Below are 20,484 nucleotides of genomic sequence, written 5' to 3' on the forward strand. Positions count from 1 at the left end.
GACTGAGCGACTTTCACTGGATCACCTGGAAAGAGCTCCAGGCTGCTGCTCTCACCGAGCTCCAAGATGACGGCTGTGGGCATCCGGACCGCACTCTGTGAGTCTGCTCTGTGTTTTTTAGTAAAATTTAGTTACCAACAGTTATAAGTCAAGAGAGTAACAATTCCAGAATTCTGGTTTCTGGCTTCTCTATGAAAAGAGTGAGAGAAGGACATGCAGTGGTTAAGAATCCACCTCGCAATGCAGGGGACACAGGCTCAGTCCCCAGTCAGGGAACTAAGACCCCACAAGCCAAGGACCAACTAAGCCCACAAGGAACAACTGCCAAGCCCACACGCCACAAAAATTCCCTCCTGACAGAATGAAGTTTCCCCCATGCCGCAACTAAGAGCATATGCAGCCAAATAGTAAATATTTTTTAAAAAGCTTGAAGTCCCAGCATCAGAGGACGCCCTCAGAGGCAATGAGATAAGTTGTCCAAGCCAAGAGTGGCTGGTACCCATCTGAGTGTGTCCTCTCCAGCTCATCACAGCCCCAGCAAGTCTTCCCTTGCCTGTGACCTTCATCCTTGTGAGATCAGAGCTTGTAATTTGTGGCCTGTAAGGGTCTTTAGGAAGTGCCTGGCAACACCCTGCCTCATAATACACCCCACTGTGTGCTTGGCAGCTTAATGGGGAGGGTACATGGAGGGAGGTGCTGCTGCTTCCAGCAGGTCCTCAAGTGGATCCAGGCACATGGTGGACTGAATGTTTGCATACCCTGAGGTTTGTATGTTGAAACCCTGACCTGCCGTGCGATGGTGTTAGGAGGTGGGACGTTTGGTTTCATTAAACGAGGTTTAGATGAGATGGTGAGGGTGGTGACCTTATCAGAAGAGGAGATGAGAGCACCCTCTGCAACGCGACATGCACAAGAATGAGGCCATGCGAGCTCGTGGTAGAGGGCGGCTGTCAACAAGCCAGGCAGCGGGCCCTCACCAGATGTGCTGTCACTTCTGCTGCTGCTGCTCCTGCTGCTAAGTCACTTCAGTTATGTCCGACTCTGTGCAACCATATGGACTGTGGCCCTCCATGTTCCTCTGTCCATGGGATTCTCCAGGCAAGAATACTGGAGTGGGATGCCATACCCTCCTCCAGAGGATCTTCCCAGGGACCAAACCTATGTCTCATGTCTCCTGCGTTGGCAGGTCGGTTCTTTGCCACCTGAGAAACCCCGTCAACTGTAGTGGTCATTTAGTGCTGCACCACAAACCAGCCCCAAACTGGTGGCTTAAAATAACCACCAGTCATTGCTTCTCACAAAAAATAGTAGTTTTTCGTGCATGGCATCTGGTCCCATCACTTCATGGGAAATAGACGGGGAAACAGTGGAAACAGTGTCAGACTTTATTTTGGGGGGCTCCAAAATCACTGTGGATGCTGATTGCAGCCATGAAATTAAAAGACGCTTACTCCTTGGAAGGAAAGTTATGACCAACCTAGATAGTATATTAAAAAGCAGAGACATTACTTTGCCAACAAAGGTCTGTCTAGTCAAGGCTATGGTTTTTCCAGTGGTCATGTATGGATGTGAGAGTTGGACTGTGAAGAAAGCTGATCGCTGAAAAATTGATGCTTTTGAACTGTGGTGTTGGAGAAGACTCTTGAGAGTCCCTTGGACTGCAAGGAGATCCAACCAGTCCATTCTAAAGGAGATCAATCCTGGGTGTTCATTGGAAGGACTGATGCTAAAGCTGAAGCTCCAATACTTTGGCCACCTCATGTGACGAGTTGACTCACTGGAAAAGACTCTGATGCTGGGAGGGATTGGGGGCGGGAGGAGAAGGGGACAACAGAGAATGAGATGGCTGGATGGCATCACCAACTTGATGGACATGAGTTTGAGTGAACTCCGGGAGTTGGTGATGGACAGGGAGGCCTGGCATGCTGTGATTCATGGGGTCACAAAGAGTCAGACACGACTGAGCAACTGAACTGAACTGAACTGAGGGTCACCTGGGTGATTCTCTTGACCTGGACTGGAATCAGTGAGTCCAGCTGGGCTCACTCAGGTCTCTGCCATCTGCTAATGGGCCAGTGGGCTCCTAGTCTGGAGTGACCACAGCTGCAGACGTAGCTCTGATGCCTCATCCTCCAGGATCAAGTTTAGGCTTGGGATCAAGGTGGAGACAGGGATCCAGGCAGAGATGTGAAACTGCTTCTTGAAGCTTCACCCCTTGATGAAAAGCTGCAAAGGGGCATGAATGCGGGAAACTGACTGAGCCCATCCCTGCAGCCGAGTTACTGTAATATGGGTCTAGTTTCATTTTGTTGTTGTTTTGTTTTTGGACCATGCTGTGTAGCTTGCAAGATCTTAGTTCACCAGTCAGGATCGAACTCTGGGCCCACAGCAGTGAAAGCACCCAGTCTTAACCATCAGACTGCCAGGGAATTCCCTAGTTTCACTTTAGAAAGGAAGAATTTGGTTCAGAGAAGTGGGATGTCAAGGCCAGCTCCCAACCTCTGAGTTCCTGCGGGGATGTGTCTGTGGGTCTGTGTGTCTTTGTCTCCCCACTGAAGACAGCAGGTGGGCAGCCGCCGTGCCAGCCTGTGAGGTTCCCTACAGGGAAGAGGACGCTTGGGTCCCACAGTAGGTGCTGCAGGCCAAAGAGATGGAAGACCCCTGAACACAATGTGGAAGGTGGGCTAGAAGTCCTGGGGGTCTGACTGGGAACCTGGAGAGTGTTGTGTGCTGGGCACTTGCCATGGTGACAAGTATCTCAGCTGCTGGGCTGCTCCGTATACGATCTGAGCATCTGGAAAGACCCCAGAAAAAGATGCCGATCCTGGAGTCGATGGGTGGGTTCCGGGGCCCTGATGCCACCACTTTCATCGGATTCTCAAGGGGCCTGTGTCCTGCCTCCAGAACTCTTAGGGGTTTCAAACGGTGATTCTCGGGGACCCACATTTCTCAGCAGTGCCTCGGTTGGCACTGAAGGGAGGGGAGGGAAGTGGACTGGGGAGAAGTTAGAGAGCCACCCGGTGCCTTTCCTTCCAGCTCTTTCCAGCTCCTTCTAGGCTCTGCCCAAACACTGACAGGATCCCTTGCACCATAAGGCCCGCCTCCTCTGCGGAGGCCCCTGGCCTTGGAGGAAGAATTGGTCCCGGAGGCAGCCCTCAGGCCACAGGGAGGTGGGTTGTGTTGCTCTCTGCTGTCTCTGGACCCAAACCCAAGGGCCTTCCCGGGAGGAGACCGACGTCATCGGGGCCTGCGGCTCAGACCTCACCCCAGCTCGCTGGCCACAGGGAGTTCTTTCTGAGCACCCACCAGGCCCATGGGAGCTGGCTGTTCCTCGGAGAGCCCTCACCCACAGCGCTGGAATAGTATGGAGAAGCAGGAAGGGTGAGTGCGGCAAGGGCTGCTCCCCCTACCTCGGTTAGAAGTGCTGGGCCCGGCTGGTAACCATAGCCAAGGTGGGCAGGGGGCCCATTGGGGCCACGGGAAGCACACTTCCTCTGCACCCCCAGCTGGTGGCCCTTGGCCTCCTGCTCCAAAACAAGGGACCCTTTCCAGAGTCCCGTGATGCCTGGTGGCTGCCAGGACCCACCTCTGGGTCCCAGGGGAGCTCGCAGGAAGGCTGGGCGGCACCCCAGACAGGCCCTGCCCACTCCTGACACAGGACTCTGCGTCCTCTGGTGCATCTCTGGGACTTGGGCACAACCCAAGGGGGAGGGGAGAGCAGCCCGGGAAGGTGGACAGCAGGTCCCTCGCCTTCACCTGGACACTGGCCAGGAGACCCCTGCAGCGCATCCCCATGACTCGGGGCCGAGCGGGGCCCTGAGGCCTGTATTTAATATTCTGGTAAGCTGTATGTGTCTGTTCTCGCACCGTGTGTATATGCAGTGGGTTGAACAGCGGCACCCAAGAATTCGTGTCCACCCAGGGCCTCAGAGTGTGACTTTTTGTGGAAGTAGTGTCCTTGGTGGGTCGTGCCCGTGTGCTTGCTTCAGGATCTTGAGAGGAAATCATTCTGGATTTAGCCTGAGCCCTAGATCCAATGACTGGGGTCCTCGGCAAAGAGACACACAGAGGAGAAGCTGCGTAAAGACAGAGGCAAAGGGACTCCCCTGGTGGTTCAGTGGCTGAGACTCTGTGCTCCCAGCGTAGCGGACCTGGGTTTGGTCCCTGGTCAGGGATCCAGCTCCCATGTGCTGCAGCTGAGTTTGGATACTGCAACTAAAGATCCTGTACCACAGCTAGGACCTGGAGTGGCCAAAAAACTAAACACATATTAAAAAAAAAAATTACAGAAACAGAGATGGGAGTGATGTGTCCACAGCCAAGGAACACCAGACACCCCCAGAAGCTGGAAGGATCCTTCCCTCCAACCATGGGAGGGAGCACGACCTTGCCAACACATTTATCTCAGACTTCTGGCCTCCAGACTGTGAGAGAATCCATTTCTGTTGTTTTAAGCTACTAAGTTTGCAGTAATTTGGTTTGGCAGCGCTAGGAAACTGATACAGTATGTCTGTGCTTCTATATTAAACATGGGATTTTTTTGTGTTCCCCTAATCTCTCCAAAAACCAATCTGCAACCCCTTGAGGGTGGTGTGGTCCCTGTTAAACATGCTCTTGAGTCTTTTAAACAACAGCTAAGTTATTCTTGAACAAACCCAGGGAAACCTCCTAGGCAACAGACAACAGAGGGGTATCCAAATCTAAAACGTTTAATGCTTCTGTTCAGAGCAAACAATCAGGTGCATTTAATGCTTCCAGTTGGAACAAACGATCAGGTGAACAAGAAATGTCATGTTTTCCTGGCTGAGACAGAAACTGTGTGATCAGTTCATTTTACAGGGGGAGAAATTCCAGACACAGCCTGCCTGGGAGGGGGGGAGCGGGGAGTCTCAAATTCCCCTTATTTCAACCTGTGGGGGGAACAATGTATAGCCAGTCGAGGGAAACACCACTCGGAATGAGGCCCTTGTAGACAAGTGGACATGCCCAGAGAATGCAGTTTCTGCAAAGGGAAAGTCAGAGGGAAACAGCATCTGCACTCCTCTCCAGATGCACGGTGAGTTCGATAGTGAAGGGCGTCCTCACAGGATGGAGTCTGGAGTCTTTGGATGAGAAGCATTAAACTATCAGAATAACCAGCGAATTTTATTAAGAGCTTTCCGTGTGCTGGGCGCCGGGCCCAGGACTTCACATCCACTCTCATTTCGTCCCGCTGCAACCCAGAGAATGAGGTAGGCACTATTCTATCCCCATTTTACAGATGAGGATGTTGAGGCACAGAGAGGTTAAGTCACCTGCTGAAGGTCACACAGCTCGTGTGAAAGGATGGCTGGGGCTTAAACCCCACCGTGTTGAAATTTTAAGACTCGGGCTCCTAAACTCAGCGCCTGGGCAGGTTCAGTTGCTAAAGGGTCATTTGTGTCCTGGCCACAATAGACTAATGAACAAGATGGAGACAGAAGCCATACCCAGGGGGCTTCTAAACCTGAGGTTTGGAGAAATTGAGAAGCCAAGAGCTCAGCATCTTCTTCCTTGGATTTTTAATCCCAAGCCTCTCAAAGGTTAAGGATAGTAGCTGTTGGTTACTGATGCTCCAGCATGGGCTCCAGGGACCTCCAGCACAGGAGGGAAACCGTAGCAGATGCCACTGCGGTCGTGTGCTGCTCCTGTGGCCCAGCTCTCTTTGTCCATTGGGTGACTGGCCCTCCCCCACCCCTCTGTTGCTTCTGGAAGAAATGTCAATCACAGGGCTCCCAGCTGCTTAGCCAATATGTCCACAGGAGTGAGCACATGACTTGCCCAGGGCCAGTCAGAGCCTTCCCTGGGATTTGAGATGGAGAGTCTCTTTCTGCCTTAGAAACTGAGAGCCCTGTGGTTGTAGGCTAGGAGCCGCCAGCAGTCACCTTTCCCTCCAGGTGAGGACAGGACAAGGTCAGCATGCAAACTGACACAGAGCCAAGAGGCCTAGGTGAGGCTGATGATGGGCACAGGAGCCTGAGGACACTGGGCTCCTGGATGCAGCCATACTTGAAGCAAGACCCACCCTGGGCATCCCAGTTACTGCAGACAGGGAATTCCCTTTGTTGCTTAAGCCTGTTTGAGCTGGGGCTTTCCTGAGGGAGATGAGGAGAGCAGGCTGTCAAAAAGATAGGCATAAAGCTCCTTATTGCTCCTGTTAAGGCAAAAACCAAAAACACTAAAGGCAGGTCAGATCAGGCTGCAGGATGCCAGTGGTGACCTCTGTAACCTGTTTGCAGGCCCAAGAAATGAAAGGAGAAATGTCCTCAGACCCATGCCCCTCCCATGCAGGAACTTAAGGAAAGTCTTTCAATATTGCAGCTGGTACTGAAGATCAGATTTGTCCCCAGTGCAACTGCGACAAAGTCATAGACCCTACCCCACAGAGGAGTCCTGATGCCATATTGAGAGCCTGGATCCAGCCTTAGCTGAAGCAAGACCTTTTAGACTGGTCAGTTACAAGTGCCCATGAATGGTTATCCTTTTTTGTTTAAGCTGCTGGGAGGTGACTGACAATCCAAAAAGGCATAACTAAACAGGAGATTCCTAGGAGACAAAGGGACCTTCAGAGAATATAAAGATAGCCAGAACTGCTTCATCATTGCCTGGAATTCAGCAAAAACACTGGGCCTTCCACTGTCTTCAAGTTGGGGGTGGTCAGGATTAGACCTTCCAGCCACATGCTGTGAAAATGCATTTCACGTCCACGGTGGGTGGCTCCCCACAGAAAGTGGAGCCTGTAACTTATATAACTGCTCGCCAGCATATCATGGGACCCAGGGCATCATCGTAGGTTTAGATGCTAGGGTGTACACCCATCATTTCTGCTTCTCAGGGAGGGGAACCCTAAGAGTCTTGGAAATACCCACCCTGTGCTTTACAGACCAGGTGGTGGGGACAAGCATTGTGGGCTGGGCTGGCCCATCACTGTACCTCCTCCCCATGCAGTGATTGGTCCAGACTGAACACAGACCCTGCAGGCCAATCAGTGTTCTCTGTTCCCCTCGGCAATTGGTTCAGGGACAAGCCTGGGACTCAAGCAGGCTGATAAGTCTCAATTCTGGGAGGCTGGATGGAACTTGGTCAGGAGACAGATTCTCTTCTGCAGCTGAGCTGCAGAAAAGGGAAAGAGGGAAACAGTGCCTGGGTCGCCTGAGAAGGAGGCCACCCCAGGGAAGCTGAACCAGAGATGGAGGGGGGCACTGAGCCCGACGACCTCCCTGAGCCCCCAGACCTGAACGGCGTCCACCCACCCCTTGACTTTTTGTCCTCGAAGCCCGGTCATAGATGATTCTGTCCTCAACACCCCAAGAGCCGACGGGGGCCCTCCAGACAGCCTGACATTGGCAGCATCCAGACTCAGGGCTGCAGCCCACATGGCCTCGTGGACACGTGGGGACATGGGAGGTGAGCAGGCTGCCCCACGGGGCTTGGTCCTGACTACCTGGAGACCAGGGAGCTGCTGTGGGATGGCGCCGAGGAGGAGGAGGTGGCGGCGCTGAGCTGGGAGAAGCGGCTGGCGCAGGATTCCAGGCTGGACATGGAGCCCCTGGGGAGGAAGGACACACACGTTGCCTCCTGGTGGTGACATGGCCCTGGGGCCACTGGGAGTAGCAGAAAAGCTGGGGATGATGCCAATGAAGCCCCAGGGCTCTTCCCACAAGGCTGGTAACCCCCCTGGGAGCAGAGGGCAAGTGCAGCAGGAAAAGCAGCTGAGACTGTGATGAGACGTGAAGCCTGGCCCACTGCCTTGCAGGGCCTTCGTTCCCAGCAGAGCCCAGCCGCCCACCCACGTCTCAGGGGCTTCGCTGACCCAGGGGCCCAGCATGGCCCAGAGGGCACCCCGTCATCTGCAGCCACCCCTCCGCCTCCTTTCAGCTCCTCCAACACCCGCCTCCCGAGTCTTGGGACCTTGTGTCTGCGCCTGCTGCAGGAAGCCTTTCTCTCCCGCCTACTTTGTCTGGTCAAATGCAACCTGGACCACAGAGCAGTGCCATCCAGGAGACATTCCTGTGATGACAGACGTGTCCCATAACTGTGCCTTCCAGCACGGCTGTCACAGGCCATGCGGGGTTGCTGGGCACTCAAGATGTGACTAGTATGACAGAGGAACTGAATTTTTAATTTTATTTAGTTCTAATTGCTATGTCTGGCTAGTAGCTGTTGGGTTGGAGAGTACAGACTTAGGGCCTAGCTACTCAAAGTGTGGTCCAGGAACCAGTAGTGCAGCGTCTCCTGGAGCTTGTTGGAGACGCCTCCAAGCTAAGCAATCCGAGTCTGCATTTTGACAAGCCCCCACCCCTACCCAGATGATCATGTGCACATGGCCTAGATCTCAACTCCAGTGTCACTTCCCAGAACCTTCCCAGAACCTCCCCCAAACCCCCACCCTCGCCCACCCTAGTCCTGGACTCTGATGGCACTCTGTATCCAGGCCTTCATGGCATCATCACTGCTCATGTGTGGCTACGTAGTCTCCTGCTTCAGGATGGTGGACCTTGTCTGCCTGGTCCCTCTAGGACCACCAGTTGCCCATTGAGGGCAGCCTTGAACTGGGACTCACCCGAGGCTATTGAGGGTCAGAGCAGCAGGTTCCTCCACATTGACCAGACAAGACAGGCTGGCAAGCAGCTTCCAGCCCACAGCTTGGCCTCCGCCTGCCGTCCCAGAGGCAGCAAGCCCCCAATACATGTGTCTACAGGTCTGAGTCTCTCTGGGCCTCAGTCTCTGTCTCCCACACTGAGGCCCAGCGGCCAAAACAGGCCACCTCCCAAAGAGGGAATCACCACCCTCAGACACACTGTGGGGTCTCCCTTTGGATGCTGGCTCAGCACTTCCTTTTATTTTTCTTTTGCATTGTAGCTTGTGGAATCTTAGTTCCCTAACCAAGGACTGAACCCATGCCCTAGGCGGTGAAAGCGCAGAGTCCTAACCACTGGACCGCCAGGAAATTCCCAGCCCAGCGTATCCTGTGCTGGCTACATGTGCCTCTAGAATCCCTGCAGCTCCACCTGGGATGTGGGTCCAGACCTGACACCCTCTTGGAGCTTCAAATCTACTCCACGATAAAGAGTCAGACATGGCTGAGCGACTGGACAACAACAAAAGAATTCGAAGCATCATTTTTAGAAGGAAACTGACACAGCCACATCATGAGGCAGTATGCAAAATCACATTTGTTTTTAAAAGATAGAACACAAGCTGTGGCCGATTCATGTTGATGGATGGCAAAAACCGTCACAATATTCTAAAGTAACTATTCTCCAATTAAATAAATTAAAAATTTTTTTAAAGATAAAACACAAAGCCTGGAAGAAACCACTGTTGAGTGCTTACTGTATGCACAGACTTTCCCCACTCATCTTATCCTCAGGACAGCTGTATGATGTAGGGGCTCCAGTGGTCCCTGTCTAACAGCTGGGGCTCAGAGAGGTAAAGTGACTTGCCTGAGGTCACAGAGCAAGCAGGAAGTGCTGAAGGTCTTAACCTCCCTGTCTCTCTGTCAGCAACACTGGGGGAGAGTTGTCTGTGAGGCATAATTCTAGAATGTTCTAGAGCAATCCAAACCCCGTTTGATGGAATTCTAGGAGTGAGGGAAGCTACAAACAGGAGGACTCAGGCCCCTCTTCTCCCGCCTACCCAATCAGTCTGGTGTGTTGGGCCTCTGTCTGGGGTTTCATTTGAAGGGAAGTTTCTGCAGCTGAGCTGAAGCAGAATAGTGATATGATGGTTCATAATAAGGGGCTGAGCCACTGGAAAGTTTATCAGCGCCCACATCAGGGACCCACCCCTAGAGAAGCTCAGGGAAGTAGAGGAGGTGAGTGCAGTGCCCCCAGCCTGGAAGGAAGGGGCTTCAGGCGTGCAGCGGGCCTGGCCCGGTGGTGGGGCTGCAGAGTCAGGGGCCTTGTACCTGAAGTCCTCGGACGCCAGCACCTCGTAGTAGTAAAGGAGTTTGCACCTGGGGCCGGGGCTATGCAGGGACGTCAGGACATCCTCCACGCCCGGGAGGCTGCAGGCCACGGAGGTAGGGGGGCTGTGCATTTGCCACTGCAGCAGGTAGACGCCAGGCCAGCGGGTCACGTGGGAGCCCTGAAACACAGCTGCCAAGCCTCAGGCCCCGCTCTGCCTGGGGAGAGGGGCCCCTTTCTAAACCAGCCTGCCAGCAAATCCTTCTTTGTGGGGTGTTCCAAAGTCACCTTTGCTTCTCCTTGGCTGTTACCCCATATCCATGGCAACTGAGAGCCTCCCTCTTAATCTGGTGGGGGAGTCAGGGCCTAGGGGGTGCAGGAACTACAGAGGTGTGGTTTGGTTAAAAACCTGGATTTTGTTGGGCTTTCGTCCTGCTGAGTAGGATTTTCAAATTGAGGAAACTTGGAGAAAGGAGTGTATGGGCTTCCCAGGTGGCTCAGATGGTAAAGAACATGCCTGCTAATGCAGGAAATGCAGGTTTGATCCCCGGGTCGGGAAGATTCCCCTGGAGATTTTAGCCTGGCCTGGAGAATCCCATGAACAGAGGAGCCTAGCAGGCTACAGTCCATGGGGTTGCAAAGTGTCAGACATGACTTAGCAACTGAGCCCACACACACGGAAAGGGAGCTTAAAGATGTTTAGAGTTTGCCAAAGGCAGAGGTGTCCCTCTGCCAGATAGGAAGGTGTCAGTCTTTACAAGAATAACTTTGTAAAAGGGCTGATGTTCAGTGGGACCCCGGTGCAGAAGTTGCTGGTGTGTGATGCGTCTGCCCAATTCACCTATGACACCTCCAGCAAGATCTCCACTGCTCACCAATGAGTGTGTGTGTGTGCGTGTGTGTGTGTGTATTTGGGGCCAGTGATGTTTGACCTGCAAGCACCGTGGAGTATGGGGAAGAGGGTGGTCAGCAGGGTGGCCCAAGTTCTGGTGGCACGTCCCTGAGTACTGTTTCCAGACCTACAGTCTCCCTGCCACATCAGGAAACCAGGCACAGGTGAAGGAGGCAGACACCAGGCCCCACACCCAGGGCTTCTGAGCCCGCCCACGTGGCATGGGGCCAGCAACCTGCATCTCTGACAAGAGTTTCGGGAGGATGCTGAAGAGGGGGTCCTGGGGTCCCTGGTCTTGAGCCTGCCCATATCTGTCCTTCTCCCCTACTGTCCCGCAGGGTCTCTGAGGCCGGGGACCGGGTCCAATCTATGCACTGCTATTCCTCCAGAACCCGGCACGCAGCGGACACTCAGTCCTGCGTGATCGTGATGAATGAACAAATGACTCAAGAGATGACCTGGATGCTCTCCCCTTCCCGGCAGATGAGCGGGGCCTCCACGCAGCTGAAATCTGCCCCCAGGGCCCAGCCTCTGTCCGTTAGCTGCCTGCTGGCCCTGGGGGGTCCCGGCGTGGGCGCCTGCTTGGCATGGTACAGACTGAACACCACGTCCCCGCGGAGGATGTCGAAGTCCCAGGTGATGACTGACTCCCTCTCCAGAATCTCCACGGTGACCTGCAAGGGGACAGGTGACAGGTGAGGTCTGAACATCCGGTCTGGAGGGGGCTGGGATGCGGAAGTCAGCTGCAGGTGTGTGGGTGCCCACCCTGGCCTCTGTTCCCCACCCCAAGTCCAAGAATTGCTCTGGGCAAAGAGATCCACCTCTGTCTGAATCACTTGGGACAATTCCCTGCGCCAGGGTGACCACAGCCAACGACGGGCTGATGTGAGGGTACCAAGGCCAGCCCCCTGCACCGCTCTCCCCTCGGATCAGACTGGGCTAGACCATGGCTGAAGTCAGCTCTTGGCTTAGCTCCTGTCCCTAGTGGTAAAGATCCCGCCTGCCCACGCAGGAGACGTAAGGGATGTGGGTACAGAAAGATTCTCTGGAGGAAGAAATGGCAACCCACTCCAGTATTCTTGCCTGGAGAATCCCATGCACAGAGGAGCCTGGCAGGCGACAGTCCATAGGGTGGCAGAGTCGGACACGACTGAAGCGACTTAGCACACACACACCGCCCTCCTTACGGGTTTCTCCTGAGGCTGATCCTCTACAAGTCACGGGCTCAAGAACCCTCGTCTCAGTCTCTGCTTCAGGGTCCCTGACCTAAAACGACACCCAGCCCGGCGGGCCCTCCCAGCCCAGGGCCCCGGCACCTCGTGGGGGGCCCCGCGGAGCACGCTGGCCGAGCGGTACGCCTCCCTCCACTGCCGTAGCTGGTCTTCGTGCCCCTGATCCTCTTCCGTCAGATACAGGGACTTGGGGACCAGTCCTCCCTCAGGGACGTTACACTGGGGACAGACACCAGGTGACACTCAGGGCCCAGCCAGGCCCGGCTGACCCAGAGGAAGGCGCTCTATGACCCCTGAAACCACACTTACAACATGCACACAGAGCCTCACGATCAGAGAGACCTGGCAAGCTTGGCAAAATTTCTAGGAAATGTCTCTCTTTTTTTTTTTTAACCCTGAAATCATGCAGGGTTGCTCTTTGAGATTTTATTTATTTTCGGCTGCACTGGGTCTTCGTTGCTGTGTGTGGCTTTTCTCTAGTTCCATCGAGTAGGGGTTACTCTTTGTTGCAGAGGCTTCTCTTGTTGTGGAGCTCAAGCTTAGTTGCTCCAAGGCATGTGCAATCTTCCCAGATCAGGGATCAAACCCATGTCCTCTGCGTTAGCAGGCAGATTATTAACCAGTGGGCCACAAGGGAAGCCCTGTTTGAGATTTCTGCTGGAGAAGGGAAAGGACCTGCCCTCCCACATCAGATGAGATAAGGGTCACCCCCTGCCTCAACCCCATGGGAAGAGATCAAAGGGGTCTGGAGGCACCTCCCATGGAACGTATTGCCTGATCATCCCTTGCTGTGTGGCTATAAGTTGGGAATAAATAAATCCCTTTGGGTACACTAGCTCCTGGGTCCAGGCCACTGGGACATTTGAGTCTCCTCCCCTTGCAGTAGAGGCTGCAAAGTCAGCAGCTAAATGCTAACTGCTGCTTGGCAACCTACTGGATGGGGATACAGAAGGGTAAGCCCTTGACTAGCCTGGTCTCTGAGCTTCCAGAAAACTTCAGCTTTGCTTGAAGCAGCAACGTAAGCTCCCTCCTTCAGAGAGTACTCACCTCTCGTAGGGGCAGCTTCTAAGACCAGCTCTGCCCTCAAAGAGCCAGCAGGGCCCTCCCCAGCTCAGAGCACACACAAGGGATCTTCCCTCCCCAGCCTCCTGCCACCTGCACCCGTGTCTCTCTGAGGCCACAGACCATCCCCGTCATGGGCGCAGATGGCCTGCTGGGGCCTCACCAGGCACTCTCCCCCAAGGAAGTCGGGAATCACGTCTTTGTCCAGATAATCAACAAGGCCTCCGGGGCCCTGGTAATTGCTGCCGCTGTAGATGAGGAACTTCTGCCTGGTGTTCTCATTGATGAAGGGGCTGATCTGAAACGGGGGAGATAAGGCAAGATGGAAAGATTTTTTTTTAATTGAGGTGTAATTCACAGAACATAGAGTTAACTATTTTATTTTATTATTATTACTTTTTTGCCGCCCTGCAAGGATTGCAGGATCCTAGTTCCCCAACCAGAGATCGAACCTGCACCCTCTACAGAGGAAGCTCCAAGTCCTAACTACTGGACTATCAGGGAAATCCCAGAATTAACCATTTTAAAGTGAACAGTCCTCTGGCATTCAGTTCATCCACTATGCTGTGCAGCCATCACCTCTAATTCCAAACATCTTCATCCCCCCAAAAGGAAACCCCAGATCCACCAGCAGTCACTCCCCTCTCCTCTTCAGCCCCTGGAAACCACCAATATGCTTCCTGTCTCTGTGATTTGCCTATTCTGAACATTTCACAGAAAGGGACTGCCTTTCACTGGCCTTCTGTGATTGGCTTCTTTCACTGAGCCTCATATTTTCAAGGTTCATCCATGTTGTAGTGTGAACCAGAACTCCGTTTTCATGGCAGAATAATATTTCATTGTGTGGATAGCCGTGTTTTGTTTATCCCGATGGAAAGTATTTCAATACTGAACTCTAAGCTGCGTGTTAGTCTGGTTTTTCACGGCGTCCCAGTGCTGGGGTGGTGTCTGACTCAGTGAATAGTTGGGGAAGGGGGAGAGGGAAGGAGGGAGGTGGGTAACCAGGCACTTGGCAGAGCAGAGCACAGGCCAATGCTGCAGGCAGAAGAGTAATTGGGAGCTAGAAATCCCACTTGGGTGGGTCACACTCCTTCAGACCCCACCCCGGGAGGTGGTCCCTGTGGGCCTCAGCAAGCTGGCTCTCATCTGGTGCGGCCAGTGAGGGGGTTGTGTAGGCAGGGGGAGGTGGGTACTACCTTCTCCGCTTCCTCCCTGCTCCAGCACCCCTGGAAGCGCCCCCTCACCTGTGCCAGCTCTCACGGGGCTATCGCAACAAGGACCTCCCCTTGTCTTGTCCGTCCAGCCCTGGGGTGGTCAGAGCCTGCAGCAGTGGCCAGCCCCTGGGGCCGCGCCATCCTGCCCACCCTCCTGAGAGTGGCTCACACCCCGACCAAAGCCATCTGGGTGAGTCCTGCTTCTGACCAGGGGTTTGCAGAATCTCAGTTCCCCAACCAGGGATTGAACCCGGGGCCACAGCGGTGAAAGCCCGGGACCCTAACCACTAGGCAACCGGGGCACTCCCCGAAGGGGTGAACTTTATGAGGAATGAATTAAACCTCAGTCAAGCCGTGACTGAGGAGAACTGACGCAGGATGATTGGACAGGCAGATCCCAGAGGGACCCTCTCCCATCTCAGTCACCTTGCTCTTTCTCACCAGTGTCCAGAGCACCGGGAAGACGCGGGGGGCTCGCACGATGAGCAGCCGGCCCAGGGTCTCGGGGTAATTGCCCTCCACCACCTCGATCATGCGCAGCAGGGCCTTCACTCCCGGCCGCCACAGGTGCCGCAGGCTGAGACCCTCCAGGTCCACCAGGCAGGTCCAGGAGCTGCGGCAGAGATGCCTGCCTCACTCCACCTTGTTCTGCCACCCCCACCCCAGCGCCGTCCACGGGGACCCAGGGACCCAGGGGCCCAGGGACAGGGACGGACGGAGAGTCTCAGTGAGGCAGCTGCTGGGGCAGGGACCTCAGGACACTCTCGTGGACCCTCCCCCCGTGAGGAGGCCACGTGACACGGGGGTTCTCAGCGCGCACACCAAGGCCGGAGTGCCCAGATTCAAGTGCCTGAGGGCTGAGTGATGTGGGCAGAGTCCTCATCAGGACGTCAGCCATGTGTTACTAATAACTGTTGAAAAGAGGTGCCTGCGTGCTAAGTCGCTTCAGTCGTGTCCGACTCTTTGCGACCCCACAGACAGTCACCCACCTGGCTCCTCTGTCCATGGGATTCTCCAGGCAAGAATACTGGAGTGGGTTGTGATTTCCTTTTCCAGGGGATCTTTCCCACCCAGGAATTGATCCCGGGTCTCCCACATTGCAGGCAGATTCTTTACTGACTAGCTACAAGGGAATCCCTGGTATCCCCTCTTAAGTCATTCTTTTTGATAAGCCATAGGAAACCCTAGAGCCTCCCAGGTGGCACTAGTGGTAAAGTACCAGTGCAGGAGATGCAAGAGACATGGCTTCCATCCCTGGGTTGGGAAGATCCCCTGGAGGAGGTCATGGCAACCCACTCCAGTATTCTTGCCTGGAAAATTCCATGGACAGAGGAGCCTGGCGGGCTACAGTCCATGGAGTCACAAAGAGTCGGACTTGAGAGAGGCAATTTAGCATGCATGCAAGGAAACCCTAGGAAGTGTTTACAGAAGAGGAAGCCCCAGCTCAGAAAGGTTAAGTGCCTTTCGAGGTGACACCCCTGTGAGGACTGGTGTGGGAAACTCCACTCAGGAATAGGAGTTTGGGGCAGCCAAAGGGGGCAATGGGTCACTGGATGAGCCCTAACATCTGCGAGGTTCACCTGCCTGGGAGACAGCCAGGGTGGATCTTGGGGGTGGGAGAGCCGATCTCAAAAAGCCAAGCCCAGGAGACTGCGTGGCACAGGCAGAAAACCCATGAGCCTGAGCCAGCCGGGACCAAGTTCCAACCCCAGCTCTGCCCCTCCCCAGCTCAGCAGCCTTGGATGACGTCACCACTCTCAGCCTTGGTTTCCCCCTCCATAAAGAACAAGGACACCTTGCCTCATTAGGGTCACTGTAAGAATTAGAGGAGGGCATCTCTGTGAAGTAGCTAGCAGGCTGCCCGGCCTGGCATCCATGTCCAGTGAACCTTGGCTGTATTTACTGTTTTTGGGGGGGCGTGGCCCCACCTCCCCGGCCTGGGTTCTTGCCTGATGGGACGGCCAAACTGTTTCGTGTTCCCTTCACACCGCTTCTGTCCTTCCTCGTTGACAGAAAGAATCTAGAAGGCAGAGAAGAGGCTGGCGAACATTCTCTTGGCTGCTCCAGCCACAGGCAACCCTGGTGGGGGGGCTCCCAGGAGCGGGGACCCCAACTCACGTGCTGCAGCAGCACCTCCTCCCCAACGGCCTTCATCAAGCCCTTGGTGTCCATGTGGCCCAGACGCAGGATGTACAGTGGGCGGCCATCTTTGGGGTGTAGGGGAGGGAGGAGGGGACAAACGGGAGACAGAATTACATAATGCTTAGGGTACATATATATATGTGCGTGGTCAGCTGCTCACATATTGTTACATATATAACATACTATATATATCATGAAAGTCGCTCAGTCATGTCCGACTCTTTACTACCCCACGGACTGTAGCCTGCCAGGCTCCTCTGTCCATGGAATTTCCAGGCCATAAAAATGGGGTGGGTAGCCACTCCCTTCTCCAGGGGATCTTCCCAAACCAGGGATTGAACCCAGATCTCCTGCATTGCAGGCAGATTCTTTACTGTCCGTCTGTGCCAACAGGGAAGCCCATATATAACATACTATATATATTGTATATACATATTAAGTTTAATACTTTATACATATTATATACATAATCAATTCTTATTATTTGTGGTAGTTAATTTCTATAAAGTCACCTCGAATACTGAATCAGGAAACACAGAACCACTTCTACCAGCGGAGACGGGAGGTTAAGTTCCTGCCAGCCTCTGGCCATGACATTTTTGTCAGCCGACCAGTATTAACTTTGTTTGGAGTGTGTTTCTATTTGAGGACATCTTGTTTAATTTATGTTGTTGATTCATTAGTAACTCGTGCCTGAAAGGAGCTTATCAAACATGAATTTTCCCCATAAGGCACATCACAGCCTTCTTGCACTTAGGAGCATAGCACTTTCCCATGACTCAAAATCCACACAAAAAAAGCACAAAATGCAAAAAAACAAACAAAAAAAAGCAATGGTACTAAATAGACTGCAGAAAGGAAACTCATTTAGAGTAGGAGCTAAAACAAGGAGACAGAAGGACACTTGTTCAGCCTCAGGTGGGAAGGGGTGCACATTTTTGGTCACTCCGTCCATGAAGGACAGTGAAAGCACCTTGAGCATTGATTTGCGGGTTAAAAGTAAATTTTAATGAGCAGGCAAATTCACAAATACAGAATCCATGAAGAACAAAGATCGACTATATATTGAAAGCAAGTGTGCCAACCGGTTTTTCAGGAGACTCGAGCACTTGCCCTGATCAATAAAGATGAATTTTTAACATTTTAATTTTGAACAAGGACATTGAAAAGTGTAACAGGTGCTGGCTTCAATGGCACTTTCACTTTGAAAAACTCAGAGACGATATTTGTAGTGGGTTGCCCCCAAATTCATGTCCATCCGCAATCTCAGGATGTGTCCTTAAGGGAAATAGTTTCTTTGCTGACATAATTAGTTAAGGATCTCAAGATGAAGCCATGCTGGATCAGCTTGGGCCCAGGAGAGAGAACAGAGAGATACTGAGTTGGGGGAGGTTGTGTGAAGACAGAGGCAGAGACTGGGGGGGTGGGGAATGTGGCCCCAAGCCGAGGAACGCCTGGAGCCACCAGAAGCCAGAAGAGGCAGGAAGGATCCTTCCCTAGAGCTTTCAGAGGGACCACTGCCATGCTGACACCTTGATTTTAGACTTCTTGCCCCCAGAACAATGAGAGGATGGATTTCTGTTCTTTCAGCCACCCAGTTTGAGGTCATTTGGTATGGCAGCCCCAGGACACTAACGCAGTATTCTGCAGACAATAAGTAATGATGGGCTGACCCTGACCCTGGGAGAACCATCTCATCTCAAGCCGAAATGTCTACCCCAGCTCCGCCTTCACATTGGTTGTCATCTCAGGCATCTCCAGATGCCCAGAAGAACCAAAGGGAAAAATAACAAGCTGCTAAAAGAAGAGGGGGCGTTCAAAGCACATTCAGTGGTGACCCCAGCGTGCCCTCCCCGTCACGCAGGTAAAGGGACACACCTATATCCTGGTAGTGCCAGCCCCCAGCGTAGAACTCCTCCAGGAGGGCAGGGGGTTGCCAGGTCTCTAGGAGGAGGTCCACCTGGTGCTGCTTTCGCCAGCTCAAGGACTGGCACAGCATCTCGCGGGCCCGGTCCAGGTGGAAGTCTCGAGCCCGCAGGAAGCGAAGGATGTGTTCATCTTTGGGGATCTGAGGGAAGAAGAAGGAGAAAGGCCTTAGCAAGGTATCCCCTAAACTGAGATTGTCACTTGTAATTTGGTCGTGTATGTGTGTGTGTGTGCACGCAAGCACGTGGGCACTAATATTGTGCCCATTTTACAGATGAGGAACAGCAGACAGGTTATGTCCCAACCCAACACTAAAGTAATTCCCTTGTCTGCCTGCCTAGTAGGGGGAGGGGAGGAAGAGCAAGCAATTCATGACGAGGCTGGAAGCAATTATTCAACAGAGCTGAAGGTCAGAACCTACATGCATGGTGGACCATGATGTTGGAGGCTTAGAGTCTAAAGGCAAAATTCACGTGCAGTCAAAAATCAACCCTTTCAAGTCATTAAATCTCTTTATGGAGAGGGGGCTTTCCTGGTGGCTCAGTGGTGAAGAATTCACCTACCAGTGCAGAAGACATGGGTTCAATCCCCGGCCCGGGGAGATCTCATGTGGCACGGGGCAACTGAGCCAGCATGCCGCACAGTGAGCCTGTGCTCCAGAGCCCGGGAGGCTCAACTACTGAGCCCATGGGCCGAAACTACTGAAGTCCACATGCCCTAGAACCCATGCTCTGTAAGAGAAGCCACCGCAATGAGAGGCCCACGCATTGAAGCTAGAGAGTAGCCCCTGCTCGCCTCAACTAGAGAAAAGCCCACGCAGCAACAAAGACCCAGCACAGCCAAAAATAAATAAAATTTTTAAACAAATGGTTAAGATGGTAAATTTTTTAAAAAATCTCTTAGAAAAGAACAGTATGCATGGTTTTGTAAAGGTAGGGCTGCAGAGCAGTTACTGGGCTCCCCAGGGGACACTGGCAAAGTCTGGAGCCACTTTTCGTTTTCACAACTGGGGAAGAGGAGCACCTTCCCTCTTGTGGCTGGGGCCAGGAATGCTGCTCGACACCCTATGTACACAGGACAGCCCCCCATAAAGAGCTGCCCGGCCTCAAACGTCAACTGTGCCGAGACTGAGACACACTGCTACCAGTGCTACGTACAGAAGGCACGAGACAGGATCTAACAAAAAGAAGGTGAGATAGAAGTGTCCGGCATTGCTAATCACCCAGCCTCGTGTACCTGGCCCGTCCTGCCCACGCCGTGCCCAAGGCTGAGAGGCTGCAGCCCCGGCCCCCACCTACCTTGCCTTTGTGTGTCTCCTGCAGCCAGCGCCTCAGCTGAACCAGGCAGCTCTCCTGCATGGGCGTGAGATGGCCCAGGCACCTCTCAATGTAGTCCGCATCCAGCTTGTCCCCTGGAGGAGAAGAGGGAGCTCAGAACAAGCAGGAGACACTTCACTGTCTACCCTTTCTGGAACCCTCGCCTCACTGGCCGCTTTCGAATCTGAAATGTAGCTCCAAGTGCAGGGCAGTCCTTTCACCAAAGAGCCGCAGGTCTTCAGATCTTCTAGAGTTTGCAACCCACTTTCAAGGTGATCTGAAAACTCAGGCCGGGGCATGCCTGGATCTCACCGTGGTGAGTGATACGCCCCTTTGACTCTCGGAAATCAAGATCATTCCCACCCTCTGGGAATGTCAGCTGGTGCTACCCCTGTGGAAAACAGTGCAGAGGTTCCTCAGGAGACTCAACATAGAATCACCATATGATCCAGCAATCCCACTCCTGGGCATACACACAGACAGAACTCTAATTCAAAAAGATACACGCACCCCAGTGTTCATAGCAGCACTATTCACAGGAGCCAAGACGTGGAAACAAACCTAAACATCCATTGACAGAGGTATGGATAAAGAAGATGTGGTACATACATACAACGGAGTATTACTCAGCCACAAAAAAGAACAAAAGAAAACCATTTACAGCAACAGGGATGCAACTAGGGAATATCATACTAGGTGAAATAAGCCAGAAAGAGAAAGACAAGGGCTTCCCCAGTGGCTCAGTGGTAAAGAATCACTTGCAATGCAGGAGCT

The 20,484-nt window shown here is 53.3% G+C and overlaps 1 protein-coding gene across 4 annotated transcripts in view; it reads right to left on the bottom strand.

The window, feature by feature from the left end:
- Nucleotides 1-4,699: 4,699 nt before the first annotated feature.
- Nucleotides 4,700-20,484, bottom strand: part of SEC14L5 (SEC14 like lipid binding 5) — a 40,054-nt gene continuing 24,269 nt past the window's right edge. Inside the window, exons 7-17 of one of the 4 annotated variants that reach the window (XM_088832939.1) lie at nucleotides 19,693-19,805; nucleotides 18,347-18,536; nucleotides 16,445-16,533; nucleotides 16,276-16,346; nucleotides 14,768-14,939; nucleotides 13,276-13,410; nucleotides 12,135-12,269; nucleotides 11,277-11,492; nucleotides 9,929-10,107; nucleotides 7,463-7,567; nucleotides 4,700-5,102 (exon numbers count right to left, since the gene is read on the bottom strand). In XM_088832939.1, the coding sequence (XP_088689065.1) occupies nucleotides 4,901-5,102; nucleotides 7,463-7,567; nucleotides 9,929-10,107; nucleotides 11,277-11,492; nucleotides 12,135-12,269; nucleotides 13,276-13,410; nucleotides 14,768-14,939; nucleotides 16,276-16,346; nucleotides 16,445-16,533; nucleotides 18,347-18,536; nucleotides 19,693-19,805 (1,607 nt within the window). In that variant the 3' untranslated portion in view covers nucleotides 4,700-4,900. Of the gene's footprint in view, nucleotides 5,103-7,324; nucleotides 7,568-9,928; nucleotides 10,108-11,276; nucleotides 11,493-12,134; nucleotides 12,270-13,275; nucleotides 13,411-14,752; nucleotides 14,940-16,275; nucleotides 16,347-16,444; nucleotides 16,534-18,346; nucleotides 18,537-19,692; nucleotides 19,806-20,484 lie in introns of those variants that run through there. The other 3 variants (XM_088832938.1, XM_055409426.2, XM_055409425.2) reach the window with 3 other exon arrangements.

This window comes from Moschus berezovskii, chromosome 27 (assembly GCF_049115385.1).
Source record: "Moschus berezovskii isolate FMDL1 chromosome 27, NW_MosBer_1.0, whole genome shotgun sequence".
Lineage (NCBI taxonomy): Eukaryota > Metazoa > Chordata > Mammalia > Artiodactyla > Moschidae > Moschus > Moschus berezovskii.